Source organism: Streptopelia decaocto, assembly GCF_964273445.1.
Source record: "Streptopelia decaocto genome assembly, chromosome: 2".
NCBI classification, from domain to species: domain Eukaryota; kingdom Metazoa; phylum Chordata; class Aves; order Columbiformes; family Columbidae; genus Streptopelia; species Streptopelia decaocto.
Window position 1 is genome coordinate 74,950,185 of NC_138655.1, and position 14,728 is coordinate 74,964,912.

The following is a 14,728-nucleotide window of genomic DNA, read 5'->3' on the forward strand; positions in this document are numbered from 1 at the left end:
AATGATAGGATGAGGGGCAATGGGCACAGACTGAAGCACAGGAGGTTCCATCTGAATATCAGGAGAAACTTCTTTACTTTGAGGGTGCCAGAGCCCTGGAACAGGCCGCTCAGAGAGGCTGTGGAGTCTCCTTCTCTGGAGACATTCAAAACCCTCCTGGACACATTCCTGTGCAATCTGCTCTGGGTGAACCTGCTTTAGCAAGTGGATCGAACTAGATGATCTACAGAGGCCTGTTCCAACCCAAACCATTCTGTGATTCTGTGATCTCAGCTCTAAGTGACAAGTTTGAAACAGGTACGTCAGTTTGTAGTGAGAACACAGATACTGTGGGTTTTCTGCTTATCAATGACCTGTCCAGTTACAAGTCTTGTGTCCTCTTGTATCTGTCCCATTCCTGTCCCCGTCACTGTCATCTCTGTCCCCATCCGTCCCTACCCATTACCATTTGCTTTCTAAATTTCTTTTAGAAATGTCCAGTTAGACATTTTTGAACAGTCACCTTGGCCCTGAGACACCTTTATGGCCATAAAAGTATATATCAACATACTCAAAATTCAGGAACTTTAGCAGCAGAACCTGAGGGACACATGGCTATTCCCTAAAAAAGCAGGCAATTGTATTTCTCCTCAAGACACAGAATTCAACTTTTAACACTTTTGTCTCTGATCTCAGCTGCGTTTGAATGCAAAGTTTTGGCCATGTAGATTAAAATTGCTCCATCGCCCTCTCACAATTGTTTACCTGTTCATATTTAAGTTACTAAGGAAACAGACTGACCTCTTGTGAGATTCTATAACAGGAACATACACTTAACAGTAGCATTGTAGTAGCATATGATCTAAGTCTGATTGTAACTGGAATAAAAACCCTTGGGCATTCATATCCTGCTTCTGGGGAATCTGCAAAAGGTGACCAGGAAGAAAAAGCCATTGTAAAATTCAAATAATTCTAAAGGGCTTTATATAGGTTCATTGGGCAGGAAAAATGAACTGAAAAAGCATCATTTTAAATTATTTCAAATGGAAGGCTTAGGACAAATCTCTAAAGAGCATTCAGCGGTATTTTGGACAATCTGTATTGCATGCAGATCATGCGATTCAATTAATGCCATCTTAAATGTTAATCAAAGTGAGCTACATGTGAACAGCAGAAAGAAAACTGGGGAGAAACCTTTCATATCTGACTTCAGAGCTCTTGCCTGGTTTAGTTTATATTTCTGGCGAGCAGTTTCTTGCAGCTCTATTTATAGCTGCAGCTTCAGCTGCGCTGCTTGTTCTAAATGGGCTTGCTGTCTCTTGGTGCTCGGACTAAACTACAGAAAAGCACTTGCACAGTAGCAAATGTAGCTGATGTAAGGCAGCTGTTGGATTTTCGATTCCACTGCTCACTTAGGCTGCGCTAATTTGGCCCGTGCTACAGAAGGAAGAGGGTCCTAATTGGTAGAGGGATGTTATTAGTTAAGAAGATGGAAATTGTCACAAATGATTAAAAAAACACCCACCCAAGTCTGTAGAGTATAAATGCCCCCACAATGCACTTGCAAAGAAGCATGAGTCTATGTTACTCAGTGTGTTAGTGATGGGGGAGTGGCAGCTATATAGGAGAGGTGGGACTTTAAAATCAGTAGGCCTGAATTATTGCCTGGGTCCAAGATGCCCAAAACAATCAGTTGTGAAGATTTCTGGGACTATGAATGTTGTGGGTTTTGGTTTTGTTTTGTTTTAAATGAATCTTGGATGTTCAGTAAAATTCAAGATGCCTCGAAGGCTGCAGTTGTGAAAGTGCTTGCCACAAGATACTGGTAGCAATAATAATAGTAATGCTGGACCTGCAGCACATTATTTCTGCAACTGTGGTTGCAGAAATGGTAAAACAAACAAAGCTCGTTGCAGGTCCCCAAGAGGCGCAGTAATAAGCAGCACAGGCTACATGTAGGTATTAAAGGAGGATAACTGTGGGGTGAATATCGAAACTAGAAGCAAAGTGCTACTCAGCCAGAGCAGTTTTAGAGTCAATCTGTTTTAGATATGCACCTGGAAGATGCTTAATGTCAATATCCCCAACATGAGTGTTTGTGTGTGTGAGAAATTTCCGATTACATTGCCTGAAATGGCTCAACATCCCACTAAAACTCGTGGACAAGGAGGCGCTGGCCAAAGAAACCCCATGTTCTTCAAGACTCAGGATAGTCATTTTGGTGGAAACTTCACACTACAGCGTGTTTTTATTCAACTTCTCAAATTCAAAGGTGATTTCTGGATTAGTGCAAACTGCCAGGGAAAAAAGCAAGTCCGTTTCAGCCAGGATTTGCTCAAACCTTCTTCCGCAGCATCAGAGGACACAGAGGATGAGGCAGCTGGCCTGTGGGAGGGCAGTGCTGGAGCCCCAGGCCAGGCTGTTAGACGTGCTGCTTGCTGAGGCAGCCCTGAGGCCACTGCTTAAAACTGGGCCCAAACCCTCACATGTGGGTGTGAGTTAACCCACACTCCCAGGTTTAGCACCACTCTGGGGGAACACCCAGAGCTTCCCTGAGCTCCCCACAGCCACAACTACTGGGGCTCAGCTGTGCCTGGGGGCCGGTTCCTGTCACTGAATGGTTGGGGTAGGAAGGGACCTGTGGAGATCATCTAGTCCAACCCAGCTGCTAAAGCAGGTTCACCCAGAGCAGATCACACAGGAATGTGTCCAGGAGGGTTTTGAATGTCTCCAGAGAAGGAGACTCTACAACCTCTCTGAGCGGCCTGTTCAGTGCTCTGGCACCCTCAAAGTAAAGAAGCTTCTTCTCATAATCAGATGGAACCTCCTGTGCTTCAGCCTGTGCCCATTGACCCTTATCCTGTCGTTTGGCACCACTGAAAGGAGTCTGGTCCCATCCTCTTGACATCCACCCTTGAGATATTAATAAACATTAATAAGATCTCCTCTCATCCTTCTCTTCTCCAGCCTCAACAGACCCAGCTCTCTCAGTCTCTCCCCATATGAAAGATGCTCCAGACCCCTAATCATCTTTGTAGCCCTCTGCTGGACTCCCTCCAGTAATTCCTTGTCCTTCTTAAACTGGGGAGCCCAGAACTGGACACAGTACTCCAGATGTGGCCTCACCAGGGTAGAGCAGATGAGCAGGATAACCTCCCTCGACCTGCTGGTCACACTCTTCATGATGCACCCCAGGATACTGCTGGCCTTCTTGCCCCCAAGGGCACACTTGTGTGCTCTATCAGGCTGCCTCAGACTCCGGGTCGCGCCCGGGAGGGGCCTGGCCCAGTGCTCCCCGCCTCTGCAGCCCGTTCCGCGGCGCCACGGGCCCCCAGACCGCCCCGGAGCCGCCGCCCGGGCCCTCCCTTCGCGTTGCCGGGTAACGGCGGCCGCTCGGCAGCATGGCCTCTCCCGCCCCGCCGGCGCCGCCGGGCGCCCCGGGCGCAGTGGGGTCGGAAGGGGCAGAGGAGGCACTCGGTGTCGCGGCGGCAAAGGGTCGGCAGCCTCCCGTCTCCGCCCTCTCCGCCTTCAGCCACATCCCGGCCAGACGGGAAGGGCCTCCGGAGCTCAGCTATTTCCACCGGGTGGGCAAGGTGAGGGAGGGAAGGGAGCGGGGGGAGAGCCGGCGCAGGGCCGGGCCGGGCAGGGCAGCCTTGCAAGGCCAAGCCTTTTCCGTGGGTTTCCACGCAACGTGAGGTCATGAGAATGACATTGAGGTACTGGAGAGAGTGCAGAGGAGGGCGATGAAGCTGGTGAGGGGCCTGGAGCACAAGTCCGATGAGGAGTGGCTGAGGGAACTGGGGCTGTTTAGCCTGGAGAAAAGGAGGCTGAGGGGAGACCTTATCACTGTCTACAACTACCTGAAAGGAGGTTGTGGCATGGAGGGTGTCAGTCTCTTCTCCCAGGTAGCAAGTGATAGGACAAGAGGAAACAGCCTCAAGTTGCACCAGGGGAGGTTTAGATTGGATATTAGGAAAAAATTCATCACAGAAAGGGTTGTCAGGCATTGGAACAGGCTGCCCAGGGAAGTGGTGGAGTCACCATCCCTGGAGGTGTTTAAAAGGTGTTTAGACGATGTTCTTAGGGACGTGGTTTAGTGCTACAGTTAGGTTATGGTTGGACTTGATGATCCTGAGGGTCTCTTCCAAATGAAATGATTCTACGATTCTGTGATTCTATGACATTGTCCTCAGTCCCTCTGCAAGGGCTCAGCCCTCAATATGTTCCAGTGTATAAAGGGTGGCTACAAAGAGGATGGAGACTCCCTTTGTACAAGGAGTCCAATAGAAAAGATGAGGGTTAATGGTAGAAGTTACTCCTGGGGGAATTCTGATTGGAGATGAGGGAAATTTTTCACAATGAGAAAAATCAACCGATAGAATAACCTCCCCTGGGAAGTGGTGGATTCCCCAACATTGTACTGTTAAGATTTAGCTGAACGGGGTGCTGGGCCATCTTATCTAGACTGTGCTTTTGCCCAGAAAGGTTGGACCAGATGATCCGTGTGTGAACAGCAACTTGTGAGACTTCGCGGGTCGTGTGGCCCTGGGCAGGGTGCAGATCCCAGCACAGCGCCGGGCATTAAAGGAACAGCAAATCCCCTGCACTGACTCGGTGGCCCTGCTAAAAGCCAGATGGATTTGTGATTTCAGACTCTTTGCATGTCTATTTCAATGTTACATCGAGAAGGTGCTCTGACCCAAAGGTAAATGGGCACAGTTGGTGCCACAGTTAACAAAACATGGGGGAGAGCCCAAGAAGAGTCAGGGTAGGGCAGGTCAGGGGCCTGGCCTGGTGCACTTGGGGCCAGCGGAGCTCACAGCCTATCCAACATGCATGGAATTAACAACCATATGGTAGAGCTTTTGCTTACATTATAAAGTCTGCTTTCACACTCCAGATGACCTGGTTTGTGGAAAGTGCTGCTCCAGTGGCATGGAAACAAAACGTGATAACAGCCATGTAATGGGTTTCTTCACAGAACAAGCCTCGGCCACAGGGGAGGAAGCAGATTCGACCCAGTCTTCTGCACAATTAAAGAATTAAACCATTTGAAATGTTTTATTTATCCAGGAAAGGGAAATTCTTTTTTTTTTTTAGCTAAAATACCTAAAATCAACTGTGTGTCAGAGTCTGAAGCAGAGAGAAATAGAGGAAGACGTGCTCAACACGTGGCGAGAAGCCAGAATTCCTGCTATTTAATCTCTTGGCTGACAGTTGCTCTCCCGATTGCTTTACATAAGTTACTGTAGCCAATTTGCATCGTGTTTCCTCTTCTGTGCCATGGAGAAAGCCATTATCTATTTTATGTGTGTCTGGAATATTAATGAATGTTTGCAAAGTGCTTAGTGTTAGTACACAGAGGGTGCCCACTCTGAGTGCAAATTTATTGTCTTCTCTCCGTGAATCACTTGCTCTGATGCTTTAAGAAACAGCTCCCTAACACCACCACCTAAGCCAACTAAGTCAGCATTTAACAACAAAGAGAAACAGCAGCAAAAAGTTATCAGTATATGGAGCACAAAAGTCTTTTCTCTACACATCTGACAGGAGATTTTAAACAGGTCATCTGGGACGGGGCTAGCTTTTAACAGGCTGGCTACCTGTCTGTGAGTTCCAGAAAGAATGAGTTATCTGCTCTGATACAGGTAACAAATAATGGACAAATAATGCTACGTGAATAAAAACAAAGAAGCAAATAACATTCCCAGTGGTGAGCACAAATTAGATGCCCACCAAAATTCTGAATGAAACTGGTAGCGTTGGGAAGAAAGGACAAGCAATGAAGCACAGAAATAATAATAATAATAATAATAATAATAATAATAATAATAATAATAATAATAATAATAATAACAACAACAACAACAACAGAGATGGCAAATCAGATGCAGGATGATCTTGAACATGCCTGAAATTCTGTGAGGCTTGGTGGTTTCTGAGAAATGAAGGGATGAGAAGGTTAAATACCAAACCGCTTCTCCTCTTGGCAGAACCAAGTAATGGAGATAGCCTTGCAAATGAAGCCTGTGATTACAGCAACACCTCAGTAATGTTCTTAGGTACAGTTTCCTTTTAATGGAACCTTTATAGCCTCCTTGACCTGCCCTGACTTGACTAGTTTTGGAGGATAGCATTATAAATTGTAAGAGTCAAAACAGAAGAGTTTTACAAGGCTAAATTGGGCACAAGGTAAAATGAGGTAAAAAAAGAAAGCCCAACAAAATGCACAATTTTTCAAATTTGTAGTCAGCCATGCACAAAATCACTGATTGATTGACATGTTTACCAGAATATGGACCTTTTAATGATGTTCATTAACAACTGCCAGCATCTTTCAACAGTGGATTTTGCTTTTCTTTCCTTGAAAACTTTTTTGTTTTGATATCCCTTTGATTCCACTGATGAAAGAACTTGGTTGGATTTCACAAATGAATTTGTTAGCAGATCAGATCTTTAATGTTGCATATTTGGATGCAACTATGTCAACCATAAATACAGTAATGCTCTGGCTTGGGGTATGCTGTATTTTCATATGTGATAGATACATGCATATTATTGGATCACAGGATTACCACTGTGGCATGTGTCTAAACTCTTCTTAATTCTTCTTTAATAAGAAATTAAATGGTGATTCCACTGCAAGACACCTTTGTCTTTTTCATTCCAAATAAATTCTGAATCTCTCTGCTTTCCTTTTACATTACAGTGCTAGGTCATTTGACAAGTTCATGAACTCAAGAAGGAGAATACAAAGTTAAAAAATTAAAACAAATAAAGCAGTTAAATTTCCAAATGTAACAACAGATCACAGGGAAAAAAAAAATAGGTAAATTGCCACGAGCTGAACAGACTTAAGAAAACATGTCCTGTATCATTAGGTATTTTTATTGCAGACTATTCTGAAGGGCTGACCCAAACTTGCTGATGGTGTCTCAGTAATATTACAGTTGTCATCATCTAATGCTGTATGTGCACTGTTTAAGTATTGATTTGACTACATATATTCTGTAACCTGTAAAGTTAAGCAATACTGTGAATTAGGCTTTTTTTCTCCTTCTCTCAAGACAGGAGATGTTTCCACTTATGATGCCATTTTTAACAGATCAGAGGGTTACAACGAAAAACTTCACCGATGTGACAGAGGACATGCAAGCAGTCGTGGTCTTAACATTAACGAGGAGGTAACCCTTTGATTAATTAATAATTATCTTTGTTAAAAGTATTTTGTACTTTTTGACGTAGCTGGAGACTGTAGGCATTGTTTTACCCTTTATAACGCAGCCTATATGGTTGCAAAGGCATCAGGAGGAGGACGTCATTGTCTTTGGCCTGGAGGTTTGGGAGAAGGCATTAGGCAGTGAAGACCATAGTCAGCTCCTGCTCTGTGGCATCCTATAGATTTCCAGGTGACAAGCTGTATTTAAGCTAAAGCGTGGGGAGAGGGGGACACACGGAGAGGCAAACTCTCTATTTCAAAGCTTCAGGGTCACTAAGAGTGGCTTCTGAACGATCTGTGCCCCTCGAGCATGGAAACATAGAATGTCCTGAGTTGGAAGGGACCCACAAGGATCATTGAGGCCAACTCCTGTCCCTGCACAAGACAACCCCACAGTTCACACCATGTGTCTGAGGGCATTGTCCAGTCTCTTCTTTACACTCTCAGGCTTGAGGCCGTGACACCTCCGTGGGGAGCCTGTTCCAGTGCTCCACCACCCTCTGGGGGTAGAACCTTTTCCTAATGTCCAACCTAAACCTCCCCTGGCACATCTTCCTGACATTCTCTCGGGTTCTGTCATTGGTCGCCGTTGGTCGCACTTGCAGTTCAGGTGGTCCTGCAGCTATTAATATTTCCATGATGCTAATGAAAACTCTTCTCTGAAAGGACTGGATTCAGGGGCCTTGATTCAGTTGCTGCCCTGTGATATCCACCCTCCCTATGCCAGCACTTGCTGAGAGAGCCCAAGTCTCCCGAGCTGCTTAGACCAGATTGCCCTGCAGGAAGGAAATTCATAGGGAGCTGGTGCAAAGGAGAGGTCATTCAGAAGACCATGGCCATACCTGGGAAAGGTTGACCAAAGCAGTGAAAGCCAGCAGGTTTGGTGTGGTGCCTGATAGCTAAGGAAGTCTGCAGCCATGTTTTTAAACAGCTGTCTTGAAAACAGGGATACTATAATATATATAAATACGTATTTTCCATGCGGCATCTGAAAAATACACATACATACATAATTGTGTCTATATATACCCTTATATTTATACACCCACATACACACAGAGGCAGAGGCTGTCAAAAACCAAATGATATGCAACCTCTGTGTCTTAATGGCATCAAAATCCTGGTGGGTTTGTGGTGTGTAAAGTGGTGGCTAGGCTAGGAATGGCTGCCTATGTTGATGATTATGTATGATAGACATGGAAGAAGGAAGAGAGAGACAAAAGTTAAAATTACCATAACTGCTGTGTAATAAAACTGTTGAGATTTCTGGACAAAGGCCACTCCTCTCACAGCAGCTATATATTCCAGACATTTCAGTGCCATACCATAGTGTCCTTCAGCTCTACCAGACTGTGCAGGGAGTATTAGGTGCTCCCAAAGGAATCCTGAGAGTGCCCGTTACCATCACCTGCTCATGCCTAGTAACTCAACTGCCAGTCTGTGAGAGGCCAAAAGCCATGTAAATGACTGCTCCAACTAAAATGTTCATTTTTATTTAAACAAAACAAAGCCACCCTACTCCCCCAATACCAAGGCAAACCTCCAGCTGGGAAATTTGTGTATAAACAGTTTATCAATGCAGAGTTAAGGTTTGTTACTGAGTTCTTGTGTCTTTTCAGTGTCAGCAAAAATCACTTTCCTTCCAGTTTGTTTCCTTAAGCAAATGCTTATATGCAGAATTCATACCAGCTCTGCTGGACTGTGCATGCAAGGGACTCTGCCTGAGCAGGTGTCCCTTAATCCAGCCCTTTAATTAGCATGGAGTCACATCAGACCCACAGCTGCTAAATGTTACAACATGATCCTCCCGCACGTGATGACACCCAACACTGGATTTACCCATAACTAAGTGCAGGTCACATACTCAACTCCCACTCTTTAATTACCCCAGTGGCCCTCACAGACTTTATATAATAATAACAACTATATTATAAAACATAATAAAATAAAAAGGCCGTGATTTGCATATTTGTAGTATAACACTGAAGGGAGACGGGCTGAATCCACCACAGGTCACTCATTTCCTTGAAGCGGAAAAAAAAACGACCACTGCAAGTAAGTCCTTGACTTACCGCAGAGGGAGCCTGGGTGCACCCAAGAAATCCAACAGTACAGCTACAGATACTTGGTTTAGCTACACGTAGCAGGGTGACTGCAGTAGAGTGTTTGCACAAGGCTGCCATGGCTGATTCCAGGCGTTAACAGTGCTGGAATTACACGCTGCGGAGGCGTGCAGCGGGACGCTTCCCAGCCAACTGTTGGAAAATCTGAAATCTGCTGAATGCCGAACCCACAAAGATGAAATGCCACTGCGCACAGTCAGTACTGTGCTACCAAGGATGCTGGAAACTGAATCTCGTTTACTGAAAGGGAACACAGACTATCAAAATTACATACTGTTGCTCGTTGTTAGCACTGTAAACCCTGTATCGCTAGCAAAGTCTTTTTTGATGGTACAAAGATTCTGTCATTTCTCCTTTTTCAATATTTATCCCCAACTGGGTGTGGGGAGGAAATGGTCTTATTTGTGCCTGCCACACTTCTTGACTTGATTTTTATTCTGGTGGGGTTATAAGTTGATGTAGTGAATAGCTTTTAATGAGGTGGAGCAAGGTAGGCAAGAAGGGTTAAGGGAGAGTTGAGGGATGAATGGTTGTTATGGAATAGGCTTTTCTGGTTTGTTGGGTTTTTTGGTTGGTTGGTTGGTTGGTTTTGTTTGTTTTTGTGGGGTTTTTTGTTTGGTTGGTTTTTGTTAAAAAAAAAAAAGGGTTTGCAAAATCTTCCTGAGAATCTCAGGTCTACTTTTACTCGCAAGTCTGGAAATATCTCACATCTGACTGCCCTGCTATGAGACCCCTTGGATCTGTGCTCCCACCTGTGTCCCCACTGGAAATGCAGTGGCTCTTGTGCTTCACGGGTTCTCTCGTAAGTGCTGATGTGGCTCAGACTCACGTCTGTTGTAGCAAAGAATTCATTTATTTGCACCTGAACTGTGGTGTGGTGCCTGCATTTTGATTCTACTTGTAGGTATTATTTAAATCATTAAGACTAGGTAAACACATTGGGGACCGAGGTTTACTGTGTTAGCCAGCGAGCAAATGCATAAGCAGCCTGATAAATCTGAGACCTTTGGCCAGGGAAAGTACAACAAACAAATCCTGTCTTTCCCTTCTGACTCCAGAGCTCCCCATTGCTGTAGCACAGGAAGGAACTGCAGATTGCACATGCTGATTGCACAGTCACTTAAAGGGCAGTTTACTAAGAACAAGCTTAAAATCATCTTTTCTTGCTCAGGTTATTTTTCACCAAGTCCACTTCCCATCATTGCAGAGTGGTTATTTCTGTAGTCTTACAGCTACAAGCATTTTTAGTAAAACCTTTCATTGTACAAAAATACAGTAGTATATGTTTTTATGTCCTTCAGGGAAAGCTTGCATGGACTAGACCTTCCTCCTAGTTTTTCTTTAGGCTTTGATTTTTTTAATGCAGTGGTTTCACTGAATTGTGCAAGCAGGGGATGTGTTCCTGTAACAGGGGATACAAATTAAATCTTGTTTTTTAAATGAATCATGCAAGTCAGTGCACAAGAAAAATAAGGATTAAAAGAAAATCTGTGCCACTTTCCAGTAACATAGCATTTAGCTTGCCAGTAATCACATGGTAATCGCCCGTGTGTCTGTAAGTAAAAAATTATCAGTCCACAGTAACTCATGGCTGAGGTCCATCTCTTATCATCTTGTCATCTAGTGATACATTCATGGTTTATTGATATACATGAAAAACTAGGTCAGGGATGGAACAGTAAGAGTGCAGAACCCTGCTAAATAAATACACATCTGTATAGCAGATGCTGTACACTTCTGTCTGTTATTTTGCCCCTGGCCACAGCACATTTAGCAGTAGATAACTGCCAAGTTTTCATTCTGTGACTTTCTTGTAAGGAGAATTTTATATTTTCACAGGAAATGGCAAGACCTGTCGCTGTTCTGTCATCTTCAGAATATGGGAGACGTGTACATAAGCCCTTAGAGCAGCCGATAAGAGAACATGTAAAGATTGATCGCTTGCAGGCAGAACTCTACAGGACAAATGGTGTCACCTGCTTAATGGAAAAACCTCCTTCAAGCCTGGAGCCATCCTAAGCCTCTCGTACCTGTCATTACCAGCAACATTTATGTAGAGAAAAACCCACCTCACATCAAAAAGCAAAACAGTGCTTTTGCCTTTTCCTCTACATTTTAGTTAATGGGAATGATTTGGATTAAAATAGGATGAAATAGCAGCTCTGCTTTTCTTCATGCTACTGCAAGTGCATGTCTTCTCCTTACAGTCTCATAAAAGTCTCATGAAGAAGGGCATCAGCAAGAGCTGAACATTTTAGGTAGCAACACTGGAAGTGAGACCTGTTGGGTCAACAGTGCTTCTACATAATTATTCACAGACTTTAACATTTAGACAAGCTTGTTCAAGGCATCAGTGGTCACCAACTTCTTAATCCTTACAGTGTTGCTACAAAATTGCTAGGTGTTATCTGCACAACAGCTGAAATGGGGATTCAACCCAGATTTTCCAAAATGGGCAAGTAAAGAAATGATCTCACTTAGACAAACACTTAGCAGTTTCAGTAGACTTCAAGTGAAAGTCAGGTTAAAAGGCAGCTTCTGAGTACTTAGCATTTAAATAGACAAAATCTGGGCTTAGCTGATTTCAGACATCTGTTTGCTGACTTTCACCACACAAATGGTGTCTGAGGGATTGATTTGTTTGTCAAAAGTTTCACAATATAAATAATCTTTGTTTCTGTACCCAATGCTAAAAAACAGAAACAAAAACAAAAACAAAAGCAAAACAAAAAAAAAATTATACTAGGAGAACAAGCACTAGTTTGGTAGAAAGGATGGAAAAAACACAAGGATTTGAGCTGTAGTTGTTTTAAAAACCATGTTTAGAGTAAATGTCTAAACCTGCTTAAACATTTAGTGCCTTGTATTCTCACTGAATACTAAAGTTATAAGGCAATTTTGGGAAAAGGAATATCTCCTGCAGGGTGTGCATCAGTTTGGTTCTCCAGAGCCATTGATCCTGCTGTTGTTTAAGCTGAGGCACTATTGTTCAGAATGGAACAACAGCCTGACTGATGATACCGGAACAAGGACTGCAAGTCCACAGCTTTGACTGACGCTGGAGTTCTGTCAGGTACTTACACATCAGAAACCTGTATCATTTGCGAACACAGTGAGTCTCCTAGTGAAAAATAGTAAAACGAAAGAACTTTATTTGGGGCCTGGTTAGGTAGTAAATTAAGCAATCAGTGGCACTTGTTCGGCATGATGTAGCAAGTAGAGCACACAGAGCAGCCCATTCCATGAGGTGTTTATTACTTTCATTATTCATGACCTGCAAGTTCCTTTATATTCAATGAGCTAGGGGCAAGAGGGCAGTAACTCCTACTTTCAACAATAAATACCTCATTAAACAAATCCAGCAGCATGAAATGAATCACAATAAGAACAAAGTGAGAAGGAAATGTTTTCTAACAATACCAGAATGCAGTTTCGAAAATCAATAACAAATGTCTACCCCTGAAGAATGAGATGGAACGTGGCCATATTCTAGCCAGGTTATTTTTAGTTTGGGACAGCCAGTACAAGTTACTTCTTCTAAGCAGTCTTACTATATTTACAAACCATCTGTGTTGGCAAAACTATGAGAAATCAGATCTGTTTGAGAACACCACCACCTTCTGGCTTGTGTGAGAAATAAGCATCACCAGTTCACTTGCACTGTGGATGAAGTTGTCAACACCACTGTCAGTTTTACCCTCGTTTCTTTGCTTGTGTTACCCCCTCCTCTTTCAGTCCCTTCTCATCCCTCCTCACTTTCGAAGGTTTTTCACCTACTTGTTTCTTACTCAGTTCTGAGAGGTTGACTTCTCCAGTGCTCGGTTAGTGTCAAAAGAACACTGTGACAATTTCTTCTGTATTAGGGAGAAGTTCCTTAGAAATGTCTGTAAATACATTTCAGTCATTGTCCTTCACTTTCTCACAAATTATTAACTGTAGCCTTGGAAGGAAAAAATGGCCACTTTCTGTATCCACTGGTGAAATATATAGAATGTAAAAAGATGTAAAAGCTTCACCTCTTTTGTATCAAATCACAACAGTTAAATCAAACCAGGTCATGCTAGGAATTCTGCTTTGCTACTCATAATAATTCCTCACAGGACAGGATGCACAAGCTAACCTGAAAATGTGTTCTAGATGGCAGTTTATCAAGTCTACGTTATACGATCAGTTCTTTTCCCTTCATCCATCTGTAAAGCAATATGTTAATTCAAGTCAGGGCACGCGTGTTCCAGCTGAAGTGGTAACTGGTTCTGGTTCTCAATTCCACCCTTCTCCCAGCATGTATACTCACGCATAGCGAAGGACTGCACAGGACATAGTCATTCTGGGCTTCAGAGCATGAGGAGTTTCAGTTTAGGCTTGAATGGCAGGCTGTAAACTGAAGGAACTCTGGAGTGCATGTATGACTCCGTTGAGTCAGCTTAGCTACAATTGCCACCGAGGACGATACTACAAATACTACACACCCAGAACCTAGGGTGCCCCCCTGAGACAGCTCTGCAAATCCACTACCCTGTGGCAGCTGTTCTTTTACAAAGTAAAGTGAATCTTATTAATAAGAACTCATTTTCTGTTTGCCATTTAGTGAACGGCACTCTACATCTCTTAAGTATGAGCAATAAGCCAATACGGCATGTGCAACTACTGCAAAATTTAGTTTTATGAAACACTTGGGAAATCACATGAACAGCTATGAGTAAAGTGCACAATTTGTTTTTATACTGTCAAGAAAATCCCTGATTGGTAGGTAGCATGGCATATTCTGTACATTAAGCACCAGCCAGTATCCTTGAATAGTCACATCTGCCCATTTGTAGCTGCGAGTTAGCACCAGAGATAATACAAAAGAAACACAGCACTGACTGGCACGTACATCTCTTAATGTATAATAAATGTTCACACAAATCTTAAGAAAATATGTTGCTCTTTATTATTCTTTACAGGTCAATTGCTCCAAATATTGGAAGGTCTCACATTCAGAACCTAAAATCAGCTTTGGTGGAGATAGTTAGAAAACAGAACTGTTCTTCATGCACAATATTTACAATTTATAGTACAGGAGGTCAACCTGTGATTTACTATTATTCTCCAGTGTCAGCAGCTGAGCCCATATGTATGAGGAAAGATTTTTTTGTGTAGATATTCTGCCATTTTTCTGCAATTTTGTAGACTCTCTATCTCAAAAAATGGAATCTGGAAATGAAACAGAAATGATTGCTAGAAATACGTTTTAATAAACAACTGGGTAAGACGGACGTTCGTTAAGTAGATGTAAAATTACATATAAAATATTTTTCTTTTACAAACTTAAGCAGTTAACCCTAAACATGTTATTAATCTGTAAATTGCGTGCATAGAGATTATTGTAAAACAAATTACAATTTAAACTAACTTTAATATAATG

The 14,728-nt window shown here is 43.1% G+C and overlaps 2 protein-coding genes across 5 annotated transcripts in view; one reads left to right on the plus strand and one right to left on the minus strand.

Annotated features, from left to right (window-relative positions):
* Window positions 1–3,380: 3,380 nt before the first annotated feature.
* Window positions 3,381–11,340, plus strand: CFAP90 (cilia and flagella associated protein 90; the record flags this gene model as incomplete). The annotated part of the gene is made up of 3 exons (XM_082044572.1): window positions 3,381–3,572; window positions 7,047–7,163; window positions 11,161–11,340. The coding sequence occupies 3 exons, from the start codon at window positions 3,381–3,383 to the stop codon at window positions 11,338–11,340; spliced, it is 489 nt and encodes a 162-aa protein (XP_081900698.1).
* Window positions 11,341–14,231: 2,891 nt separating this feature from the next.
* Window positions 14,232–14,728, minus strand: part of FASTKD3 (FAST kinase domains 3) — a 225,900-nt gene continuing 225,403 nt past the window's right edge. For all 4 annotated transcript variants that reach the window (XM_082045309.1, XM_082045306.1, XM_082045308.1 and 1 more), the window contains exon 7: window positions 14,232–14,517. In XM_082045309.1, coding sequence (XP_081901435.1) covers window positions 14,419–14,517 — 99 coding nt within the window. In that variant the 3' untranslated portion in view covers window positions 14,232–14,418. The remainder of the gene's footprint in view (window positions 14,518–14,728) is intronic.